Source organism: Oncorhynchus nerka, linkage group LG6 (genome assembly GCF_034236695.1).
Source record: "Oncorhynchus nerka isolate Pitt River linkage group LG6, Oner_Uvic_2.0, whole genome shotgun sequence".
Classification (NCBI taxonomy): domain Eukaryota; kingdom Metazoa; phylum Chordata; class Actinopteri; order Salmoniformes; family Salmonidae; genus Oncorhynchus; species Oncorhynchus nerka.
The window spans coordinates 58685203-58706629 of NC_088401.1; the positions used below are offsets into that span (position 1 = coordinate 58685203).

Consider the following 21427-nt stretch of genomic DNA (forward strand, 5'->3'; position numbering starts at 1 on the left):
AATCCCGTGAGCCAAAAAACACAGGAAAAGAGATCTGGAGAACCAATTAAACTTATCTCTTTTACATGATTTATACTCCTGTAGAAATGATTCTCATTTTCTAGGGTCATGCAGTACATTCAATATTGTTCTTTAGGCTGTATACTAGTAGTGGTAGGGGGATTCTGGGGGGCTGCTCTGCACTGGAAAACAACCAGAGAGACCCTCTGTGTCCTGGAGGAAAGGAAGGCCCTTGGGCAGCTGCCCCGAATCACTCAGAGCCTTGAAGTTTATAGCAGCAGATTGAAGGAGCGTATGGAGCGTATATATATGGGTAATGAGAGGAGGTGATGAAGACAGGTCCCCTTATAGCTTTGACTCAGGGATGGGGAGCTAAGGGAGGACTGTGTGTATGTGTGACATGTTTACGTGTGGATCTCAGGATGACGACCAAGTAGCAAATGGAGAAATGGACAAATATACTAACATGCCTGTATGTACGCTGACTTGTGCCTCCGGATGCTTTGGGAACAGCAGACACATTCTAGCATGTCTCTGGCATCGCTCTGTGGAGCCTTCCTTTACCTTTATGGTGGTGTAGTTGCTGCTCTCCTGGACATGGAGCAGGGTGCCACTCTTGCTGCGGGTGCGGAACTTGACCTCAAGGCTGCTGGGCCCAGAGAGGTCAGAGGGCAAGCCCATGAGGCTCTGGCGTAGCAGGACATCCCGTTTGGGGCTCTGGCGCATGGCGTAGTCAAGCCGACCAGTCCCGTCCAGCGAGAGAGCCGTGTCGGCCGTGATGTCTATGAAAGAATGAAAAGCACAAGTCAGGGTAAATCAAAGGAAATTATACAATTCGCATCTGAGTGATGGTCAAATTCACAAGAAGTGTATGACTCAGACTGCAAGCACAGTCAGCCAAAATTCCCCTCCAAAGGGATTCTTACATTTCTCGCAGTTTTTGCCAGTGAAGCCTTCCATGCATTTGCACTGCTGCCAGGACCAGTAGTCAATACAGGTGCCCCCATGTCTGCAGGTGTTGGCTGTGCAGGCTCCCTCCAGTCTGGGACATCTACGGACAGACAGACAAGTCAGCCCCCATGGTGGACAGCGGGCCCTCTACAGGACCCGGCAGATGCAACTACTCCAATACAAAAACCATAAAAGACCCAGGGAATTAGCATATTAAAAGATCTGTCCTCGCCACTATTCACAACAAACTAAAAGAAAAAATCTCCATTCTACTATTAAAAAAAAACTGTACGTCTGCTATTTATATCAAAGATGGCTTTTCAGCAGTTCTTGAGGGTTGAGAGCTACAGAGAATGACCAGATATCGTGCTGGGAGAGTTTGGGGGTTAGGGGGTTGAGTAGGATGGAAGGATGTAGGAAAGAAAGAGGTAGGGAGAGAGCTAAACCTGTCAAGGATGCCATGGGATGCCAGGGCCTGACTGGGCTCTAGTGGGCGGCCGTTGACGGCGAACTCCATGATGCAGCCCACAAAGTCGTGTGTGGCGACCTGGCCATGGCGATGAAGGACGGGCTCTATTGACCTGACGCCTCCCACCGAGAGACGGTTGGGCCCAACGTCCAGGATCCTGCGAGGAGGAGAAGGAGAAGCCGCTGGGGGTCAGCGCCTCTCACAACAACATGGCCCTACAGGGGTCCGGGCCCTCCGCAAATAAACTGCAGCAGACCCTCCTCATCTGCCAGATCACTCACTCAGACAGTCTCACACACAGTTCTCCCCCTATGGATCCAGACAGCTTTTCACTCTGGGCCTCTCACAATGCTAAACGATACATGTGATGTCCATGTATGTGTTTACAGACACTATGGTTTACACAAGCCAACGTGGATATGCAAGGGTTCATTGAGAACAGTCGACATGATGGATGGGTCCACAGACTGTTCCATTAGCAGAGACATGAGATATTGTTGTATTGTTGATATTTTCAACTTCCCAGAATGAGAACCAATAGTGACCGATGAGGAAGTTTGTATAAATTGAAAGTGGCCAGAAAGAGCTACTCTGACAGTAAACAGCTTCAAATGGCATTATGTTTTTTTTCTTCTCTGAAGGAATTATATTTATTTACTACAGTATATCATGGAAATAAAGTGCTATTTGCATCTGGAAATAAATGCTTCCCTTATTTATACCCAAAGTCTCTTCTACCGAATTGAGCCTTTCACTATGTAGTTGACAGCTGGGTGTACGTTGCCAGGATGGACTGTGTGGTAAGCTCTATGTAACGGTATGTGTTCTTACCAGTCAGTATGGACAGCCACGTTGCTCACAGCACAGTAGCCTGGCTCCTGATCGTCCCCACACAGGTCGACTGTCAGGGACGCAGCCTGAATGACGAGAGGAGCAGAGACACGGTCACACACATGTTATTCTGCTTTGACTGTACAGCACACATACAACACAAAACAAATTACCACACACGTTGCACCTTCCTGATGGTTGTACCAGCACAGACAGTAATATCTTACTCAGATGAGCACTCCAGTTTGCAGGAAGACAGACAGACAACAGTAAATACAACTACTGTACATGACTGATTTTGTAAGTTACAATTCATGTTATTTTCGATAGCATACTGTATTTGAAACCATCATTATGAAGACGCAGTAGACCTACATGGAAATCTAAAATTCCCTAAGATATGACCTTTACCGTTAGCCAAGGCTAATAATTGTTCTACTTTCTCTTTAATTCTGTGGTCTCTGAAGCTTGACTGAGGTGAAAAAACGAGGTGGCAGGAGAAATGAAAAGTGTGTGAACGTGTTGAAAAACCATGACAGCGTGCTCCACATACACCAAGATCTTAGGTAAACACGGAGCGGCCTCCACGGAACGTGAGCACAAATCATCCAAGAGATGCCAGAGAGCGTGACTCCACCATCCCTTCCTGCGCTAATTGCTAACACAGAAACGTACAATTTACGAGGCAAAAAAACAACAATGGGAAAAAAAGATTCATTTGTCTCAGGGCTTTGTCGCTGAAGGGCAAGAGCTACCCTTTGGCGCCAGATGGGCATTTTATTAATGCTTTTCTCTCAGATCAAAGCCCCTGCAGCCAAACCACAGCCTACACACACTGTCAAGTGCCTCACATGACTGGCGAAGGGTTTTCTGGAGGAAACACCCTCTGAAAATGGATATAAAATGTGACAAAAGACCAGGAGCATTGTTTCTGTTTGTTTAACTTTCAGGTTACAGGGTAAACACCGCAGATTAGTGATGTCACAACATATGAGGGCGGAAAAGTGTCACTGGAGAGCATCCTTTTCCAACGACCAACCCTCTCTGCTATTGTCTTCCATTCGCCATGATTATTTACTTGAGAAAGTCAGGTTCAAGACTCGTTGAGGATGAAAACAGAACGTGGATGCTGAAGGGTGCGACTAGTTGTAAATTATTTATGTGAGGCCTAAAACCACTCACAATGGGAAGGAATAGGAAATAAGGCAAAAAATAGCATTGAGAAGAACATTACAACAAATGTTGCAGTTAAATTGCAAATGACTGTATTACAAATGTAAGCTGCATTAGTGTTCTTAGTGGTCATACTCATAACTATTGCTGTTATAATACAGAGTATAGACACTATAAATGATGCTTGCTGGGGTGCAGCTTTCAGTTGGGTGAACTAGAATATGATTTAAATATAAACAACAGTGTCCTTGACTCTCTCGGTGTGTCCTACATTACTAGGACTATGACTGGTGTCTGGTTATCACATCTGCTCAGAATCCAAAAGTGGAGGAACTGAAAAATGCTCTTCACAGGCATAGCCGCGGGAAGTAGGGGTGCTGCAGCACCCACTGACATATCGGAGAAAAAAATACTCGTCAGCAGAGCAGAAAAATAGATAATACGCTCTGTTTTCGTTCTTATAACTCGGTTAAGAACCTCAACATCGTAATTCCTCAACCTACACATCGCATTTCTCACTACACGTTGAGCACCTGTCTATCCTGTCACTCTCTCAAAGCTGACAATTTAATGATTTTACCAGTTTCCTATGAAATCCCTGTGCATGATGGGAAATTACAAATCTGATGTCCGGCAGGAGACTTATACAACTTTGGACGGGCTAGTAATTTTTTTAGCCCAACCACTGAACAACTGGCAGAGAAACAACTAGATTTGGAGCAAATAGAAGGAATTTCAGAGTCTGAGGCTATTTTGGAGGCCATATTGTAAATCACAACAAGCAATCAAATATAATTACAACTATGAAAACTATATGCAGAACTACCAGTGTGTGGGCAGTTTAATTATCATCTCACGGTGCAAAAAAAAAAAAAAAAAATATGAGGCCAAATTTGGACGCTGCTCTCTGCTATAAAAACCCAGGTCATAACTGCTATTGAAACATAAACTAGTCTTCTATATAGGCCTACATGTGGGAGCTTTAGAATGCTACTCTACATTTGTGCAATTATAAGTCCATAAAACCATTGACTTCAAACCAAATATATTTTCCAACTGTTTATGATGCAAAACAAATAAAATCAGCTTGGTAATAAAGCCATATGTAACAAAAACGCCTCTCACCATTCCAGCTCTCCTTGCGATGACTGTGTGGAACTGTCCATCTGAAACTTTTATCATGGTGATTAGTTTATAGGTCCCGCTTCCCAAGTTAAACGAGAAGCGCATCCGTCCCTCAAAGATCTCCAGAGCCAGGAATTCCGCCTTGTCTCCGGTCTGGTTGTCATGGTTGTACATGAGGAGAGCGTTGCTCTTTAGTGTGGCAAACTTGATGTAGATGTAGTTGTTGTTGGGATCCAGGCTCGGAAACTCCATGTAGGACAGCTCCTCAAAGCCGTAGCTGTTGAGTTCACAGTGTTTTCCAAAGACCCCTGAGGAGGAAAGGAATGAAAAAAATGAAACAGGGATGTCATGAATAATTCACCATACTGCATCTACAAAATCAGCACACAGCTGGGAATCTGTTGCCATCCGCTATCATAGGCTAACCATAAGGGTATCATGCTTAGAAGAGAGAAACAGTTACACAACATACAGTATGTGAATAAATGTGACATGGAGACATGCTATCCACAGTGTCATGCTATCCCCAGTCATTTTGCCAATCGAGATAGTTTTCAATCACGTAGCAGTTTCCTCTAAGTTAATACTTACCAAATGGACAATGACAGTTATACCCATCCACTCTGTTCTGGCAGGAGCCGCCATTAAAACATGGGTTACACTCACAGTGATTGATGATGGAATCACACGTTTTTCCTGGGTTCACAAAACAACACAAATTAAAATGAACGTGGTGGGAAGACGTGGGGGGGCAAACACAGGAAGATGTGGGGGAAAACACAGTTCATGTTGTCTTTCTTCCTATGGCACCCTGTCACTGATGCTTAAAACCACAGAGGGTCTACGCCATAGTTTCCCAAACTCAGTCCTGGTGTCCCCCGCTTGGTGCACGTGTTGCTTTTTGCCCTAGCGAAGCTAATTCAAATAATCAAAGCTTGATGAGGGGTTGGCTATTTAAATCAGCTGTGTAGGGCTAGGGCAAAAACAAAGACATGCACCCAGGGAGGGCCCCAGGACCGAGTTTGGGAAACCCTGATCCTAGGCTATTGTAATCTTATAAGAGTTTCGTTGAAACTTGCATGTGTGAAAAAGTACAAAAATATATAGAGATTTTAGAACTGTAGACTTCATTGGATCTCTGAAGCCAATGAACTAAAACATGATGAAAATGTGATGAATAACATAAGATAAGTACAATAACAGACAGAACAAGGTATGCAAGGGGCGACACTGACAATTGCCTGCAGCTTTATGTATTTCTACACATTTTTAAGACTCCTGTACCATTAGAACAATTATTTCACCACAACCAGGCATGGAAAATGGGAAGTGTGGAGTTCAACGGGAGGGCATGCAAACTTCTGTAAGTCAAAAGGTGCAGTTCTTCAGGAGGGCCATTTGTCTTGATGAAACGACAAGGTGTGTGGTCATTTGTTATGGTCATAATCAAAAAAGACAGTAATGACTGGTGCTGAGGCAACATGTCTGCTGGTGATCATTGGAAATGTCTATCAGCTACTACAGCCAGCAGCTGATCAAACAGACATGATTCAAACTACTGTTCTCATTTATGCTTCTCCATGTGCACTCCCTTCATTAAGAGTAATATTATTGTATTTATCACACCATCAAATTCAAGTAGGGAGGGAGTGATTTACACAAAAATAGAGTGGCTAATTATCTATAGTTCACTCAAAATGTTTTTATTTTTTATCTTTAAGGATCTGTAAGGATCATAAACCTCTCAATGTTTGAACAAAAGAAAGATGAGCAGAGCCCTAAATATAAAAAATATGCTTAAGTACTGTAGAAAGAAAGGCATGCAGAGGAATATGAGACTATATGAGACTAGTGAACTGTGTACAGTCCACAGTAAGGCCCTTACTGGGGTCAATTTCGCATCATCCTTTTTATTAAAGTAAACATGACAAGCTGATATGCATCAAAGCTGATACCCCCCAACTTGCAATCGTAAAACCAAACAGTTTTTGGTTTTTGGCAGTCAAGCTTGTATGCTAGGGTTACAACACCTCTTGCATTCGTTTGGAGGCAAATATTGTACTTGGACAAAAAAGTGTGAGTCATGTGCAGTGTGTGTATACTTGAGCCTAGCTGAACATCTGTGGTTGTGTTGCTCATAAAATCTAAATGGCTCCTAAGGCGGTGTACGGTACCTGCAAAGCCAGATTTGCAGAGGCAGTTGAATCCACCGGGGTAATTCTGGCACAGCGCTCCATTCTTGCAGGGGTTGGAGAGGCATTCGTTGACGTCCCTCTCGCAGGCCATGCCTGTGAATCCCTCTGGGCAGGTGCAGGAGAATCCTCCCACCAGGTTGTGGCAGGTCCCGCCGTTGTGGCACGGAGACGGCAGGCACTCGTCTATATCCATCTCACACAGCGCCCCTGCGTACCCTGGTCTGCAACTGCAGGCGTAGGGCTGATGGGGGTGGTTGGAGACAAGGATCACCGGGACACTATCCTCAGTCTTCATATCTGGCCCCACGCTAAGGCGCCTCTTGCAGCTGCCCCCATTTTGGCATGGGTTACGTGTGCAGGGGTCGTGATCCACTGAGTCTATCTGTACACCACTCTGCCTGTGCAGAACATCTTTAATGCTCTGAAAGAAGGTGGCAACTCCACTGGGGTTGACATACTGTCCGTGGCTTCGCTTTATGGCAGCCATCAGGAATGTTTGGTTGTTGAGTTCAAAGGCGCCATACAGCTGTACTCCAGTGCCAAGCCCTGCCAGCTGTGAGTTTGCGATACGGACAAAGCTGAGGTAGTGATTGGTGAGGAAGGTGGTAACCCCCTGGGTACGGAGGCGAATCAGGATACTATTGTCCACAGTGGCATTGGTGAACCCCACGAAGAAGACCCGGACGTTACTACTGACAGAGCCGTGGACACCATCACTACTTCGGACAGCTAATTCGAATGTTCCGTCTGTTGAGCGGGCCTTTGAGTTGAGGTCACAGGTGCCTGTTGGGATGGTAAACAGACTGGATGAAGGAGGGGTCAAGGAGCAGTGGAAGCTGTCCTGGATGTCTGGGTCTTGGGGCTTCACAACCCCAAGGGATCCTCCGGGGAACATGTTTCCGAAATAGTGGATGAAGATCTCCACGGAGCGTGGCTCTGATGGGTTATCATTCTGATCGTTTACTTTTACGTGGACTGTTCCAGTTGAGGACATCTGAGGGACACCGGAGTCCTTAATCACCACAGAGAGGTAAAAGTCGCTGATCTGCTCCCTGTCAATCTCTCGATTGGTGGTCAGCACTCCAGTGGGGCTGAGGCTGAAGTAATTACTGGCTGAGCCCGAGATGAGCAGACTGTATGAGAATGGACCTTGATTGGGTGACAGGTCTGGGTCGGTTGAAGTAAGAGTTGCGACATCTGTCCCAGCTCGCTGGTTTTCCATGACTTCTGCACTCACCGTCTTCAGAGTAGGACCGTTATCATTAATGTCCTCCAGATTCACAACCAGGGTGGCACTTCCAGTTGCGGAGGGTGAGCCAGAGTCCACAGCTAGCAGAGTCAGGCTGAACACAGGAGTGGTTTCCCTGTCCAGCTCAGCTGCTACAGACACTTGGCCAGTCTGGGGGTTGATAGTGAAGACATTTTTCTCTAAATCTGAGGCTATGGAGTAGGAGAATCTGCTCCAGCTTGGGACAGAGTCAGAGTCTTGGGCACTAACGAAGGTGACCAGACCGCCAGGGGATAGACCCTCACTGATCTGAACATTATACAGTTCCTGGCTGAAAACAGGAGGATCATTGGCATCCAGGATTGTGATATTCACAAAGACCTCGTCAATATCAGCCCCACGGATGCTTCCCGCATTCTTCGCCAGGACTTTGAGTGAGATCTTTTCCTCTTTCTCACGATCGAGGGGGCCTGTGACGTGGATCTGTCCTGTTTTCCTGTTGATGCTGAAGCCCTTTCTTCTGCTCTTCCCGAAAATTAGGTAGTAAACCACTCCGTCATCCCCTTGGTCACGGTCACTGGCGAACACCTCTCCCACCACTGTGCCTGTTGGAGCTGCTTCAGAGATTTCGAAGTAATACTGCTTCGAGACAAAGCGGGGAACGTATTCATTGGCTCCCTTGAGCTGAATGTTGACATTGGCAAAACTACAGCGCTCCTCGTCTGGGACATTGAAGGCCTTCACTGTTAAGTGGTAGACCTGCTTAGCCTCGTAATCCAGGAAACCCTGGGTGGTGATTACGCCTGTGTTTGGATCAATTACAAAGAGGTCGCTGTCTGACGACTGAATCACGTAAGCCATGACAGCATTGGGCCCTGAATCTCTGTCTGTGGCATTCATTTTCACCACCGTCGTGCCACTGGGAACGTTCTCCTGTACCACAGGGAAATACTCATCAGGTTCAAATATAGGTGGGTTGTCGTTCACATCGGTCACATGGATTGTGACCATGACGTAGCTGGTCTTTGCAATCCATCCCCCGTCGTTGGCTGTCACTCGGAGTTCATGCTTTTGCTTTTCCTCAAAGTCCAGATGATTGGCCAGAGATAGGACTCCTGTTTTACTGTTCACGGCAAACAGGCCCTTGTCATTACCTGTGGTGATGTTGTATGTGATAAGCCCGTTCATCTCTTTGTCCTTGTCCCTGGCAGAGAGCGTCCTGATGGCTGTCCCCACAGCAAGGCTCTCAGGTATGGTAGCTGTGACTTGGCTTTGGGAGAACTCTGGTGTGTGGTGGTTCTCCTCAGTGACTGCCACTTTCACAGTGGTTCTAGCACTCAGAGGGGGGTTCCCTTTGTCTCTGGCTGTAACATCCATGAGGAACACCTTGTTCATATCTGAGGTGAGTGAGGAGGCGACTGCGACCCATCCACTCTGTTTATCCAGCTTGAACTTGCTAGTGCTATTCCCTCCTGATATTATATAATCCACCTCAGAGTTGAGGCCAAAATCTTTAAGGTCAAGAGCTATGACCCTGATAAGTTTGGTGCCAACTTTGACGCTTTTCGTGACAGGGGTAAAGTAGCTAGAGGATTCAAACTTGGGTGGATTGTCATTACTATCTACTATGTTTACAATGACTGTAGTTTCACTCATCAATGGCTTGGTCGCACGGTCTGAAGCAGTAATGATGAAACTGTGCCGATTTATGTTTATGTTGCTGCCAGTTGAGTTTTGATATTTTAAATGCTGCTTGATAAAGATTTCTCCCGAGCTTGAATTGATCCTGAAATATTCTGACTGGGACCTGATGAAATAGAATATTTTGCCATTGACACCTTCGTCGGGGTCGGTCGCAGACACCTGAGTAACGAGTGACCCCACCTCTGTAAGCTCAGGGTAGTCCAGGTAGTAAGATGGCCGACTGAATCGGGGGGCATTATCATTTACATCCGTTACAAATATTGTGACATCCGTGCTAACTGTCCAGCCAGAGTCATGGGCAGAAACTTTGGCAATGTAATGGCCAGTGTCTTCCCTATTGAGTGGTCTACTGATAGTTATGTCTCCAGTACTTGGATTGATAGTGAACGGTAGACTTTGGTCTGTGATTGAATATTTGCTTATGGCATTAGCACCTGTGTCCTCGTCTGTGGTTGTAACCCTGGTGACAGTGTAACCCACTGGGGCGTTTTCGGGCACTGTGGCGCTAAAGATCTTAGAGAACCTGGGAGCGTTATCATTCACATCTAATACATTGATCAGGACTTTCACAGCTGTGCTTTTGGGAGAATTGCCACGGTCGGTGGCCTTCACTTTGAGGGCATATTGAGCTAGTTTTTCCCTGTCAAGAGGCCTGGTCGTTCGGATTTCACCAGTGGCCCGGTTGATGCTGAAGCTGTTCTCCTTGTTGCCGTCGATAATGGCGTATTCCAGCTGGCCGTTAAGGCCACTGTCCTGATCCATGGCAGAGACCATGAGCACCCGCTGAGGGGACAGGTTCTCCAGTATCTCTGCATGGAATGGTTCCCTGTCAAATACAGGGTGGTTGTCATTTACGTCCAGCACTGTGATCTCCACTTTCTCATAGGAGGAATGGGGGGGGAATCCTTGGTCCCTGGCCTCAACCCAGAGCACATATTTCTGAATGTGTTCAAAGTCCAGTGAATGTTTGATTGACAGCTCTCCAGTCAACTGGTCAATGTGAAAGGCATTATCCAGGTTTCCACTGGCGATGTAGTATGATAGGGCCCCACCACGTGTAGAGGCCCCGGTCACAATGGTAACGATTGTGTTTGTGGGTTGGCTCTCTGGGAATGTGAAAGTAGTATCCTTCAGCTTGATGACAGGGAAGTCTCCCCCGGTCACAAACCGGACGGTCACAGTGGTCGAGTCTGTTTTGGGATTGGTTCCTCCGTCTTTCACTCGGACAGTGAGGGTAACCTCCGAGCTGCCTGTCAACCTCTCATTGGCTGTTATGGCTCCTCTTACAGGGTCAATCTTGAACTTGTCGGAGTTGCGGCCAGTTAGAGAGTAGTGGAGCTGAGCATTGAGTCCAGCGTCCTCATCTGTCACCGTCACAGCGAATACCAAGTTGCCTGAAAATGAGAATGAGTGGATGAAATGAGACAAAATACCTCATAATAACTACTATAAGTACAACAGATATTCACTTCATCATCAATATTTTTCACAAAAGTAATAATTTCATAGGGGTTCATATACAGTACACTTTAATTATATAATCATATATTGTACTGTGTAAGCATGATATAATTCGATATGGAAGAACATTAACATTTGACATTAAGATGAATTGATCAAATCTGAACCCACCTGCTGTGGTGAAGGCGGGGATGTGTGTGACGTAGGGGTGGTGGTGGAAGCGGGGAGGGTTGTCGTTGATGTCAGCCACCACCACCGACACAGTGGCGGAGCTGGACATGCCCAGGGGCTGCCCCCCGTCTGTGGCCACAACTAGGAGCTGGTAGTTGGCTCTGGCCTCCCGGTCCAGTAGGGAGCTGGTGATGATCTGGCCTGTACCTGGGTTGATGGAAAACTGACCGTTGCCTCCAGTCAATCTGTAACTGTAGGGACACACAGAAGAGGACATGTGGAGGACACAGCTTTAAAGAGGCAGAGAGCACATTTAACAGAGAAACACAGATCTAATGTAACTTCCTTGCTGTTTCTTTGGTTTCGAAGAAAGCACCATCTATCAAAGCATTACCCAATTCTTAAGGTTCTATTCTATCCAAGTTGGTACTTCCATTTTCCCCTGTATTTTTTCATTCTCACAGAGGCTTCTAATTCAAGCTGCTCTCTGCTGAAGTTCAGGGTTGGAGACACCCCGGAATTATTTGTGACCAAAGAGCCATACTTTTTTGGTTTCCAAAAGAGGATAGTGTTTCACTCAACTTTTCAGAAGTTTCCAGTAAGTCGCAGACACAAACATATACTGACATCTACATGTACACAAGAGCACATATTTTGAAAAGGCTTCCTAGAAAAGCATTTCCCCTGAAACTGGTGACAAATTATGGAATAAAGTGTGAACACAGGCGGAACACAGACGTATTCGGACAACAAACAACCAAACTGTCTACAACCAGAAGTGGTCCAAACAGTTCAAAAGCAGAAGTGAAAAAGCCCCAGTTAATGGGCTGTGAGAATGGAAACTAATAACTGATGGCAACTGGTTCTGATTTCCAGTAAGGCCTAGAACCTGTGGAACCCCCGATACTACTTCTGTCATAGCCAATTAACATCATCATTACAATGTTTTGGGAAAGTGGGGCAAGTTGCCTCACCCACATGCGCCTCCCCATTGGGGGTACCGGGTCGAGGGGAGGGTGAACAAGCGGGGGTCTGATCTGAGTAAAATGTCCCACTTGGGGTAACAGGAGCCCGCCTATGACCCTAGGGACGGAGTGGGGTGGGCGTCTGGCTCTGGAATGTACCTTATGATACCGTTGAGGCCCACGTCTGCGTCGGAACTGTTAACCAGGAGCACGTCAGTGCCGGTGGGGGCATCCTCTGCAATGGTGGTGTGGAAGGTGGACGAGGTGAACACAGGGACGTTGTCGTTGACGTCATCTACCAAGACGGTGACCGTACCCGTTCCACTCAGGGGAGGAGAGCCTGGTCATAAAAGGGGGAGGAAAAAAGACAAAAACGGAATGAGAGGATATCAAAGGAACAAGAGAAAACTCTATTTGAAATACCTAAGGCAGTTCCATATGAGCACAGTTAGAATATCATTTTGTGTGAAAGATGAGTTATTGTGCGGGTTTATCGTTTACATGCTGAAGCAATTTATATCCTTGCAGGGACTGCACCACAAGATCCCTGCATTTAATCCAGCAAACGTCTTCGGTCACCACCAGTCCTGCTTTCTGAGCCATGCTGCCACATCAACACACAACACGTCAAAAGACATCAATAGCTCTGAAACAGAATCTTTAGAACGTGTCATTCCCTGGGTCTTGGACATCATAGATGTAATCTGGTTGCTGAGGTACCGGTATCTATTTTGAGGCAAGCAGCACTCAGTGAGTTACTTTGTGGAAATCGAGAGAACAGAACATTCTATTTTCAGCAAAAATCTAGCCGTTCCTTCGCCAAGCGAGTGACGAAATAAGGCACTCCGGGCCCTGAGGGATGGATTTAAATCAATAGTAGATTAAAACCAACTGCAAAGCAGAAACACAGAGAGGTTCAAACATCTGCTGGCTCAAGTTGCCCCTTCACAAACTTCTCTTTAGATGGCCGGTTAATGTAAAGTGTTACCAATGAACTTGTGGCTAATATGCAGCTGTATATTCAGCTGTTAATGTCAAATAATTGAACCTTGTGCAGAGGTACGGATGAATAATACAATAATAAAATAAACATTTGGAAAGAGGCCATGAATAATCTCTCTTGATCTGGAGCCTGTGCATAATCAAAACATACAGAAACTCCAGAATGTAATGCAGGGGGACAATAGGGAGCATATCCCTTAGAGCCAGGAGGGCTCTCTTGATGTGTAAAGATCATGTTCATTAATAACACGTGCTCATAAGCTCTTTGCCGCATAACTAATGCTTATCTACTCATTTGGATGACAAAGGGATTATGGTCCAGCGACGAGCCTTATATTTATTGAATGAGCGGTGGGGTGATGGCACTTCTGCAAGAAATCCTTCTCAAATACTTATGTTTAAATGAAATAACTTAATCTAATACCTGCAGATTTGGCTAAATCCTTCATACATTCAGCTGCTATGATCAGCACAGCAGTTGTTAGCACAAACACACTGCAAATTGTTACAAACAACCCAAACAAAAAATGCATTCCAGTGCAAAATAAATGATAACATACACAGCGAAAAAGTCAACAGTTTTATCCCAAAATACCAGGCACAGAAACCGCAAACTATACTGGTGAGTCATTACAAGGATGAGTCATTCATTGCTTTGCCTCAAGAAAAGTTGCTAATTTTCACAACTGTATGTTTATTAGCGACTCTGGGCTTTGTTAGACTTTGAAAAGCGCATATGACAAGGTCATTTACGATCATGCAGTACATCATTTCAAGCAAGGTGTTTCAAAGTAGAAAATAGGGCAGCCTTGACTTACGAATTTGCTCATTCAAAAGCAATAAAACATTTAAGACGCCCCCCAAATTAAATGCATGGAACACTGAATACTATAAATACATTAAGTTGGATTGTCATCATTAAATTACATAACTAGTGGCACCAGTATCAAAACATATGAGTCAGCAAACTGCTTAGTAGTGGTCCGATGTGATTTACATGTCGGTCTCTGTGCTTAGTGTCATCACCCATACAAGCGTGCAACGTGACGGGATTGACAAGATTGAGTCATTGTTTCACGGGTTGTTATGGAAGCAGATTAAATGGCTGCCACTCTACAACTGATCCTCTTAATCCATGTCAGGAGGTGTCTGCATCGGTTTAAGGTAGGGAACGCTGAGCCACTGTTTCCGGGCAAGCTCTGTTTGGCAGACAACAACTCGTAAGAGCCCTGCAATGTTGCCGGCTAAGGATGTTCTGGTCTGCAACTCCTTGACCGATTAGAGTCTTTTAAAACCAATTGACTTTCTCTGCGACAGTCATTAACTCAGTGGAGCATGGAAATCTGTTGAACTTATCGAGAAGTGATTTAATGAAAAACACCCTTGTTGACAGCCATGGTTCATATGAGGTATTTTCCACATCTTTCTGTGTGGATCAGTCTCACAACATCCTTCTCTCTCCACAGTCTACTTCTTAACCTCCCAGGGATCATTGCTAGCACATAACAATAGTTTCTTCATTTTGACCTGCTGTGTGTCCATAATGTGTACATAGTTCTGAAGATCTCTTACTACATTCTGTGGGCTCACAGATTCAGTCATCATGGAATGGAATACTGTGTGCAAATACAAGTATGCAAAGTATGGTGCTGATGCATAGTTTTGGTTAGGAGAAAACATTCCATGACTGCTTCTGTGACATTGAATACGGGAGGAAGAGAGCATAGCTACCACCCACCCCAATATAATGCTAAGTTCCCACCCATATTGATAACAAGTTCAAAAATGTGACTGTGAATGGAGGAATAAAACAGTGAGAAGGTGATGCTGTTTCAATTAGGATGCTCTCTCCAATGAAAATGCCAGCATCTCATCCAAACAGTCTGCACTGGAATCTGGCAACCAAAGTATCAAGGTCAACAATTTTGCCGACTTGAATGGTGAACGTTTCCACCACTTGTGACCAATGGCTTGAGCCTGAGGAGATATGGCAGAACTAGGCATACAGTAGGTTTGGCTGCAAGCAAACCTTGTCTGGCCTGCAGATATATGACAAATTACATCATCGTGCCATGGAAAGAGAGCTGGTGGAAAGTTATACTGGGACGTCTGCAGCACCGGTGGTGGTGCCATTCATTGTGGTTATAAAGTATTGTTTCCAGAGACAAAACGTGTTCCCAGAGAGCTCTTTCTTCCTGCTGCACCAGCAGTTCTGTGTATTTGACACTATTTACGAGCTAGTATGAAACCGCATCATGTTTTTTAGTGCCATCTCCGGTGATACTCCAGGGTAGGGCCAAACTTCATTACATCCAATGGAAAAAAGGCTTAAATATGTTTTTTTTTTTTTAATTACTTAACTTAAGATTCAACTAAAAAGACTAGGCTGAAATCAACCTTCTGAACCTTGTTTACTATACTTGAGGAGCTGGAAATGTCAGATATCAACTCTGCTCAAATTGGACTTGAGTTAGCCTCATTAGCATCATTTTACACCGGGGTTAATCTCAGAAACAAAATGTGCTATCTAGAATCTTGAAGGGTTCTTCGGCTTAGCCAATAGGATAACCCTTTGAAGAACCCTTTTTGGTTCCAGGTAGAACCCTTTTGGGTTCAATGCAGAATCCTTTCTACAGAGGGTTCTACAACCTGGAACCAAAAAGGATTTTCCTATGGGGACAGCCGAAGAACCCTTTTGGAACCCTTTTTTCTAAGAGTGTAGGAAAGCTACTCTGACCTGACAATCCTGTCTTGATGATTACACTTTTATAGATCAGTATTTACCTCACACCGGGACATATCAACAACACCGCTCACATCTTTGGGAGACGTATTGTATATAATACTTGGGGGACTTTGCTGTGATTCTAAAATGTTTTGCCAGCAAACACCACTCATTGTTTGGCGACGTGTATATATATAAAGTGTATATATTTAATAGAAATATGTCTTGGAGATTACAACATGAAGAAATGGGGTTTGGTCACAAGAAATGTGCTCTTTCAATCAGAAAATATTTTATCTCATGGTACCTTGTTTCCAAGACAAGCATTGCCCTGAGATTCCTAGTGGTGTCAGCAAGCTGTGCAATAGTTTTGCTACATGCTAAGCCCAAGCTAAGTCCTGACGACGAGAGACCTGTCTCCACAGTTCACTTTTTATTTCCAAGACTACAGGCTAATGGTATTCAGATAACCGTGTAGATTCCATCGGCAGCCATTACAGTACGGGAGAAATAAGACAATGATAGAGACATTGAGTCATCATAGCCCATTTCACACGCAGAAACAAAACACCTCAGATAAATACTTTAAGCACTAACGCAGTATGAGGATCCCTCTCCACCTTAATTCAATCAGAAAAGCAATACCAATTTAAGCATGATTCATTCCCCCTAGGCTCGCTCAATGACAATTCGGCCAGCTGAGACCAAAACATAACTGTATTTGATATTTCTAAATGATACCGAAGAGACTGGAGTGGTCGTGAGAAGAACAATGTTCAATTCCTTCCTAATATGCAATTATTGCATTTAAGCCTATGCGCCTAAAATGTTTGTTATTGGTGGGATCAAATGAGCGAATGGGAGAACCCTAAATAACCCTAAGTGTCAGCGTCCAAAATAACAAGCCCTGAAGACTCACTGAGAGTGCTGTGTTCCATCTGCGTTGCCTGCTCTGGCTTAAACACACACTGACAGCTTTCCCAGTAAGCCGGCCTTAAGTCCTCCCCAGTAAGCATTGTCTAGCATAAACATATGGCCGAGTCTAAGCACCTTATTAGTGTACATTACCAGAGGACAAATCACATTAGCCCTGGAAAAGGTGGCATGGGCCATCCTTTCAGAGCTGGAGGGGGTACAAAAGACATATAATTACAATTAAACTATCTGAAGCTGGTTGGTGAGCATATGCCACACACTGAGATCTGTGCAGGGAGTTGACTTGCAGGAAATGGCTGCATCCCCCTGAGGAAGGTTGTCGTGTCCTCCAGGGATTGGCCAGTCTGAGCAGTGGTAAGAGCTGGGTTTGGGTGTCTTACTGACTCTGGGGATAATCTCTGCCTTCAAAATCATTGAGTGATCTCTCATTGAACACCCTGGTTCATCAGAACAATAGCATCGTTGTCCAAACTCTAGGGTTCATTAAAGTTGGAAGCCCCAGACAGGTTGACTTAGGAAGAAGGATGGATGTGTACATTTATCTGACAGCCATCTGTAGCTGGGAGTTTAAGGCTAAACTGTTAATTAAGCTTTATGGACAGCGGCTAGATTGTGTTCTTTTGGGACGGCATAAATAAAACACATCATTACTCACAGTGAATTGGCCGCCATCTCGCCCGACATTGACATTTTTCTCTTCCTGAGAACCTGTTGCTTTGCGACCAAAGCTGCTTTTAATGTGCCCGATCCAACACGCCTGAATGGGGATGGTGAAGCTGTGTTTGTCGGGTGCTAGCTATCCCACTGCTGGGTTTGCCAAATGTAACAAAGTAAACAGGGCTTTTTCCTCACAGTTAATGAGCGAGATAATATAAAAGGATATTCCCAGCTATACACAACAGACCACTCCCCGTTTCAAAACCCGATTTCTAATAATACAGCAATCTCAGAAGTATTCATCAAATGATACCTGGAATGTTATAGAGCTTTCAGTTATTTATGGAGTGCTGTATCTGAATGGTTAGACATATTTTTCCCCCATTATGTTATGAATAGGGGTTGGCGGTTTGCAGACAGACAGGAAAAGTCCATTCATAGACAAACTGCCATTTTCTCCTACTGCAGGACACGTACTGGGAGTTTATGAAGTGATTTGCCTCTTGTGCTTTTATTACCATGACGCTTTTCATTTGCTGAACTGTTCAATGGTTTTGACATTGTTGTCACCCAGTAGGCCCACAGGTCTTTTAAATGACATGTTTTTCTGCTGTTTCCAAAAGTGAAAAAGAGTAACAACTGAAGAGCCGTCTATGCCGTTGGTTTTCCATGGAGTACGACTTAGAAGACACTATTGGAATTATTGTGGCGGAAAATCGCCTATTTGAGATGAACTGTGTTGTGTGTTAGTGGCGTGATCATGGTTGAGAAGACCGCATCAGAGTCACAGAGAGCCACGGTTTTTAAAATGTGGATCTCCTGGCTGCCGCAAAGCACTAATCATCCAACCCACGCCACCTCTTTAAAACACTTATTAGACACTAAAGCTATTTACACAAACATTATGTTCCCGCAATTGTTAAGCGGACCAGAAAACAGGAGTGGAAAAAGAGGCATAGGAAAATAAAACGTCCTGCAAGACCACATTGTTACTGCGCCGGTTTTTTAAGAGTTGATCTAGAATGTTACAGGTCTGTTAAAGTTCATTTGAGGAACCTGATATTTTATTTGGCCTCGTCTTGTGTTGCCACTAGTCTGCCTTGGAGAGGACTTCAGAAATGGACCCCATTAAATATTTATTGTGGCCAGCTTTGGACAATGATTTGGCAAGGTCCCATCTATGCTTTTACAACACGTATCAGTAATTCTCCAAACTTTGTTAGCTTCACTTTCCATTGAAATCATTCTACTGAGCTAAGTACTAAAGCACAGTAGGGGCGAGGTGAGACATCTATCAAAAACCTCTTTAAAAAGCAATAGTTATAATCCAAGACAAAGATCATCTTTAAGATGACCAGACCATTCGTTCCTAACAGGGATAAATCCTACGCTGGAAATACTTAAGAAACCTAGGAGGTTTTCAGACCAGATTCATAAAAGATCCTGCATTCAAATGGGACGTTCATTACAATCCTTTATCTGCTAAGCGGTCGTTTAGACCTGAAAGGGAGAAAGTACATACACTTTGGCCCTATGGCGAGATGTGAAAGAGGGGATTTCTATGCGATGGTAAGCGGCGGCATAGGCATGGGCTGGGGGATTTACTGTGTCCTCCTCTTTAATAAATGGGACCAAACGTGGTGCATGTCAATGTTCCTCCGGAGACGTTCTCACCACACGCACGTGACCTAGACAATGGAGACATTCTACAGTATGAGAGTGAGCACAACCTGCTAACGTTCAATGTCATCTAGCATCACACAAAGGCAGTCGTCTATCGTGCATTATAATTGTGCTATAAGCATTCACAACAGAGAATGGCTCCCAAGACAGCCTAAATGAATGCATGTATAATGCCTTCAGGTTGCATCAACACTTAGTGTAGTAACTTGACAAGGAATGCCCACATGCATTTCTATATTACTTTTCATTATTTCCAACCTAAGAAATAAAAGGTGTACAGCCAAGTACAAACGGTACAAACACAGCAAAGCGATACAGCGAACTCCACATGTGATAGAGTCGCCTTGTACAGATCTGTCTCTGGGTGATGACCTCATCACGGTCAATGCCAATGCCAATAATAACCATGCACACATGAATAGCAATCCTACTATACTGCAGGTAAGTACAATACATATTCAATGTAAGTATTTATGAAGTGTCCACACTATAACACTTCTCCCCCCATCATTTCGATCCCCCCTGTAAGGAAAGAACATAAGGTTAACCAGTAAACCACATCAGTGTTTTCTCTTCTTCACAACACTTTGGAACTTCTGCTAGTGTTACTGTAAATGTAAAACAATCCAAACAATCTGAGATAATACATGAAGTGCACTGTAAACATATGGACTAACATCTAAAATTCCTGTTTGGTGAGACGCAACTCTGTGAAAGTTAACGATGCATACTCAAGGTTAGCTGCTACTATAACTTACCAACATGTCACACAGAAAATGTGTTTTTTCAAACTGTGGTGGTTGAGTAAAACAGTTCCAGTATCACTCATTGCCAACATATTGTAGCGTGTGTGTATGTCCAATGTCTATTGTATGTGTGTGTATGTGTTCAGATTTTTTATTGTCCTACATTTTTCTATGAGGGGGATAACTTGTACTGGTATGTGGCTAGGCAGTGGGCTACAAATCTGATTTTCCTTCAGTTGATGCCAGATGTTTGATGTTAAACCCCATATAGCTATTACAGTTGCCTGGGACTCCACAGTCCCGTTATCTTTCTCTCTTGGTCACACTTTTCCCTCAGAAATTATGCCAACAACTTTCCACTGCAAGGGGATCTGATCTTCAAGTTTCCTTTCAACAAGCCTCCTTGTAAAACACCTTTATGCAACTTGTATTTGTGCCACATTTCGGGCCAGAGCGCAGAGTTCCAAACATTGACAGGAGTGTGCCAAACTCCCTGTTCCCCAGCCAGAAAGCATTATGAGAACCAGGACCAGAGAGCTCTTCTGTTTCCATACATTTCATGACAGATTCCACTCAACAGAGTTGGCCCTGAAATTCCACTCAGCCACCGGTTAATGAGTTTACCTTCGTTGAAACCCTCAGACAGACCCTGAAAGAGTGTCAGCCACAAGACAGAGGAGCAAAACAAGCCCTGAAGTGGAATTCCTTCCATGATCCACACATCAACCATATTTTGACTACACATAACTAATCATAGGCCTACTTTATGTCACCCAAAGGAATCATCAATTAGACACGACAGCTCGTTCTGAATTGTGCAATTAAAACACTTTCCAAAACTACTGTAATGAACTTTTTGAGAAGTGGTCTTGCAGTAAACAAAGAGTTAAAATGAACATATTCAACATCTACCTTAAAGATGTCCTGCCAGATAGTAAATGGGGTAACCATTTCCCTCCATGTCTTAGCCTCAGCCTCAACAGGGTAATTTCAACTGTACTATGATTAAGGGTTTTTCAATTTTCTACTCAAATCCCTCTTTTTGCATTTTTATTGGTAAAACTTCCAAAATGTTCTATCAACATATTTTGCATTTGTTGACAGGGCTTCAAGCAATGGCATACTTTTGGAGCAGATATCAAAAGGAACACAATAATTGTCATAATTGGTTTAGAATGGTGTAGTTAATCATGATATTCAAAATCTCTGAATTTGAGCCTATTGTAAGTAATAAATCAAACAAAATAAGTATAGTTGTGTCACATTTCATGGCTTTGTCACTGCCATAGTTTTAAAAGACAAGTGCAGTACTTTTGACTGGATATTAAAGTTATAGATTGTGCCTTTAAATCCTGTGTGCATGTCCAAAACAAACACTGTGGCAAGATGCCACCCAGGGTCTGAC

At 44.2% G+C, this 21427-nt stretch overlaps 1 protein-coding gene across 1 annotated transcript in view; it reads right to left on the reverse strand.

Moving 5' to 3' along the window:
* The window catches only part of LOC115130762 (protocadherin Fat 4), a 101625-nt gene that overhangs the window by 6423 nt on the left and 73775 nt on the right, over positions 1-21427 (reverse strand). The window contains 9 exon segments of the mRNA XM_029662198.2: positions 565-782; positions 927-1051; positions 1398-1577; positions 2252-2337; positions 4550-4857; positions 5141-5245; positions 6724-11070; positions 11309-11559; positions 12433-12613. Of these exon segments, the coding sequence (XP_029518058.2) occupies positions 565-782; positions 927-1051; positions 1398-1577; positions 2252-2337; positions 4550-4857; positions 5141-5245; positions 6724-11070; positions 11309-11559; positions 12433-12613 (5801 nt within the window).